Source organism: Echinops telfairi, unplaced genomic scaffold, assembly GCF_000313985.2.
Source record: "Echinops telfairi isolate 266 unplaced genomic scaffold, ASM31398v2 ScPeMD7_23;HRSCAF=83, whole genome shotgun sequence".
Taxonomy (NCBI): domain Eukaryota; kingdom Metazoa; phylum Chordata; class Mammalia; order Afrosoricida; family Tenrecidae; genus Echinops; species Echinops telfairi.
Window position 1 is genome coordinate 8,692,486 of NW_022103920.1, and position 4,851 is coordinate 8,697,336.

Below are 4,851 nucleotides of genomic sequence, written 5' to 3' on the forward strand. Positions count from 1 at the left end.
GAGAGTACTTTGAAGGTGATCAGGTTGTTTTGTTAAAAAATTTAAAAATGTAACTTTGAAAAAAAAATTCGGGTTTTGTGGGGTACCCCCTCATAATCTGATGTAAACAGTCCATTCGTTGTAAAGGGGTTGGGGTGGGACACAATGCCTTTATTCATATCACAGCCCTCATTTTGTGCAAGGGGAGTTCCCCTGGGAGGGGGCCCGCCTCACCTTCTGTCTTAGAAGAAATACAAGGAGACTTGAGCAGAAAGAAGGGATTCAGTATCCCCAAGAAAGAAGAACGGGGGAGTGGCATGTGTACTTTGGGCCTGGAGTCACACTGTCTGGAGAAACTCCTGGATCTAGAGCAGCGGTTCTCAACCTGTGGGTCTCCACCCCTTTGGGGGTCCAATGACCTTTTCACAGGGGTTGCCCAATTCTTAACAGTAGCAAACTGACAGTGATGAAGTAGCAACGAACATAATGTTATGGTTGGGGGTCAACAGGAGGAACTGTGTTAACGGGCGTGGCATGAGGAAGGTTGAGGACCACTGGTCTAGAGGAAGCTGGACGCCAAGAGCTCATGGAGATCTCCCAGGGACACTAGGTTTGCAGATGCTGGGAAGGAGACATGGGACCTTCCTTCCTCCTGAACGCTGAGCCATCAGAGAGAGGAGGCATCTCCCTTAGAGCTGGCGCCCTGAAATCGGACTTCTAGCCTCCTCAACGGAGCGAGAATCTATTTCTGCTTGCTAACGAAAGGGCACATCCACATGTGCCCTTTCTGTCCCAGCACTCCTGTAAAACCAAGAGATCCCCTCCCGGCAGTTCTAACGTCCCAGGATCATTTTTCTGTCTAGAGACGTTTTGACTGAGGAGCAATTTGTTGGAAGGCCAAGCGCCCAAGGGAAAATTGCCCAATCCACGTGCACGAGGGATTCCACTTGCAACCTCTGAAAGGACACCCTTCCCGAGTCTCTGCCTGCTTCCATTCCCGTCATCCCACAACCTAAGGTCATGGTGACCTCATCGTTCCAGAAACTCAGCTCCCATCTACTCACTAGCGTCCATGACCCCATAGCAGCCAGACTTCTCTGGCTTCTCTGAGTTTGGGAGCCTCATTTCTTCAGCATGAAGGGGTTTGGGAAGAGGCAAGAAGGCGAACAAGAAACTCAAGAAGCAACGAAGAATATAGCTCTAGTCTTAACAACGCCTTATTTGTTTTTAGGCACGATCTTTGAGAGAAGTTATTATCTAGAGTGGAATACTAATGGATTCTGGTTCTCTTTATGCAGAAGGAATCTTAAACAACCTCGCTCCCAGGGAAGAACATTAATCAGAGGAGAGCAGTGAACGCTGTGTCTAATAATGTTTGCATAACAGTTACCCTTGGGTGTGTTGCTCAACTTAAAGACACATATTCATGTTTTCCATATCCAGTACAGTCAGAAATTATTTGTGGCTATGATTCTGTTATATGATCCTCTACTAGCTTGCGGGGAGGGTGTCGAAAGCAACAAGTATAAAGAACAATGCTGGCTGAATGAGCAGGGAGTCGAATTTGGCTTTAATAGGGGCCATCTGGAAATACTGGTTTGCAGGGCCTAGGGCCCTGGGAGCAGACCACAGCCCCCTGTTTAGTACTGGGAGAGCAGAGTCAGGCTGGCTGTATTTCCTTGAGTCTCCTTTGAGATGACTGCCCATCGGCAGATGAAGCCCATGTCCCTTAGCTTGGTACCAGTGGTCCTCACTGGAAGACCCTAGGAGCTTGTCATCCAGAGACACCTGAGCTCTAACTCCCACGGCTTTGTCTATATCCTTCCCGAATGTTGCAAGGATTTTCCAAGCCTTCTTTGCTAATTAATTCCATGATCATATAAGAGGCTACATAGGCTTCATCTCTTCTCAGAAGCTTACTTTGAACTGCAAATGCTGGTCAATACATTTTAACTCGGCTTCTCCGGTTCTCTTCTTCTTCTCCTCAACTACCTATCCTTCGTGTGTGTATTTATCCATCCATCCATCCATCCACTGTTAATGGTTCTTAAATAGAAACCTTGTGTTGAGTTCTTTTATCATCTTGATTTCTCGCTTGGATGAACCATATTTTCTCATCCACGTGCTTTACATTTATGCATTTTATTTTCTTTCCTCCCTCCTTCCTTTCTTCATCCGTCTCTGGTTCTCTTTGATTCTAATTTGTAACTCCCAAGAAGCATTTCAATGCGGTCTTAAAAACACAGACTGAACTGCAATTTTGACTTCTGTGTGTGAAGTTCAGGCCATTTTTCCAACCCTGTTTCTTTCTTGCAGTCCGTGAGTGTGGCGTGCTCAACTGCTCCCCGAAAGAAAGGGTAGGGATTCGGGTCCACCCAGAAGTCCCTCAGAAGAAAGGCCTGTGGACCTACTTCTGAACACTGAGCCCTGGCAGGCCCCGTGGAGCACACATCCACGCAGACACACACAGCGTTGCCACAAATCAGAGTCTGCTCTAGAAAATGAAGGCTCAGATAGGGTGTTGTTCTAGGTCTTCTGGATCCATGACACTTTATTAATTTAATTTCCCTTATTTTTATCTTTTTCTTCTTCTTGCTCCTTTTCTCTCCTTGCTCTTCTCTGAACCAGTTCAGGATCAATTGTTGGGCCTCACCAAAGCTCAAAGCCTTGTGCAGGGGGCGGGGAGTGGGGAGGAGTGTGTTTCACAGAGGGGGGTGTTTCACAGGGAGATGCAAGGACGGTATTGCTTACAGCCTATTCTGGAGAGGAAACACTCTCTGCTTTCTCTGTTCTCCATTCTCGGCCATCAATTCTTCTTCTCCCTTCCACTTGCCTCCCATGCTCAGCTAGCCAACTCCCTCCCATCTCCCTAAGGCACCTATTTGGGCCAAAGAAGAGGTCTCGGCATGGGGCCAGTGGATGTGTCTGGTCTGCCTTTGGTCTCGCACATTGGCTACCAGGTCTCATAATGCTTGCTCTAAGAGCTTGAGGACTTTGCTAGTTGACAGGTGGGGCATGGGCTGGCATGTGTGGTGCTGTATTTCTGGCTAACTCTCTACGACCATCTACTAGGGCAAGAATGAAATGATATGTTGGGAAATGAATTTAAGTTCTCTCTCATGTGCATTTTTGTGAGTTTAAATCCTGAAAAGAATTTACTTTTTGAGTCATTTCACAATCTAGGCATCTAGCTTTCTGAAAGGATCTTCTCTAACCCGATGCAAACAGTTCCCTGTCGGAATCATCATTAGGCCCTCATCTGTCCTTTCCCCTTTTATCAGTCGTATTTTCTCTTTTCTCTCCTGCATCCCACCTGATACACCGGCCTATCAGTCAACTCTCGGGTCCCCTCCCCCCTCCCCAACACTTCATAGCCCGCAATCAATTTGGGTCCTAGGAGACCTTTGGCATTCTTTCTGTAAGCGTCGTCAGTGAGTTGGATGCCGAAGACAGGGCTCCTTCCTCTGGGGCACAATTTGAAACTGCCCCTCGGCCGTCTCTGTTCCTCTCCCTCATCAAAACAGCAGGCATTTATTTATTATTGAAAAACACGCAGACAAAAATGCTTGTGATTTCTTGGACCCTAAGAGGGCAAAGTGGAAAGAACTGGAAAACGGGCAAGAGTCCCGGGTGGGCACCTACGTCACCATCCTGGTGACATTCATGTGATTCACTACTTTTCCCACCAGCCTGATGAAATTCAGTCATGGCGTTAGGCTGATGTGGAAACTAAGGCTCAGGGGAGTAAAACGCTTTTCCTGCTGTCTCCCCTTTTGTAAGTGTCAGAGCTAAGACTTGAACCCAACCATTGATTCCAAATTCCATGTCCTCTGCACTGTGCCAGGCCTGGAGAGAGCATCAGTAAGTTCTAGAATGATCTCTCGGGTACGTGTCTGGGTTGGGAGGGGTTGGAGAGAGGGCACCTGCCTCCTTTCCATTCCCCTGCCCTAAATACAGACTACTGTTTCTGCATACACACCCAGCCGTTCATAGTGCCCTGAAGAGAGGGTCTTTTACTAATGAGACACCTCTCTCTTGTCTTCCGCAGCAATTCTGCAGGCAGTGGTAGCAGGTGATCTTATGAAGGTAAGTTATCCTCCTCCTGCCAAAGCTATTTAAACCAGCCTTATCCTCGGCTAACCTTCCATGAGCCCATGTCGCATTCCCTGACCTGGGCTGGCCGCGTGGAAAGAGGAAGGATGGATGGGTTTTAAGGGAAGTGAGCTCCAGGACTGAGCGGAGCCTTCCCACCATCCCCACGTTCCCCACCGGCAAAGGGCTCCAGGCTCCTGCTCCCCAGAAGCTGCCATTTCAGAGGAGTAGATGCTTCCTCTCAGACAAGTCTGGAAGTGACCACAATCTGTAAGAGCTCCCTAAGCAGCACCTAGAGGTGCATTAACCACGCCAGAGCATCTTGCTGCAGTTCCACTTTGGGGAGATCCTAGTGACCCTAACAAAGATAGTGCTCTGATCCACCTGGAATGTCACCTGTACTTATCTGTTCTGGTAAGTTCAATTCTGAGGGAAGGACGCTGGCTTTAGAAAGGACAGGGTTTAGAGGGAGAGTCCGATGGGTCACACAGCCTGTGTGCAGGTGCCTGCTTTGTGAAACTGAGTTAATTCTCCCTGTGCCTCAGTTTCTTTGTCTGTACAATGAGATCACAATGTTGTCATGGCGTGAGGACTGGCTGGAACAATGACTCTCATGACTCTGGCCTAGTGCACCAGAAACCCAAACCCACCCCACTGCTGGTCCATTCCAACTCAGTCCATTCCATTCCATTCCAATCCATTCCAACTCAGTCCATTCCATTGCATTCAACTCATTCCATTCTATTCCATTCCAACTCAGTCGATTCCATACCATTCTAT

General features: G+C 48.0%; 1 protein-coding gene across 1 annotated transcript in view; it reads left to right on the top strand.

The window, feature by feature from the left end:
* The window catches only part of DGKI (diacylglycerol kinase iota), a 270,647-nt gene that overhangs the window by 233,880 nt on the left and 31,916 nt on the right, over positions 1–4,851 (top strand). The window contains 1 exon segment of the mRNA XM_045288847.1: positions 4,028–4,065. Coding sequence (XP_045144782.1) covers positions 4,028–4,065 — 38 coding nt within the window.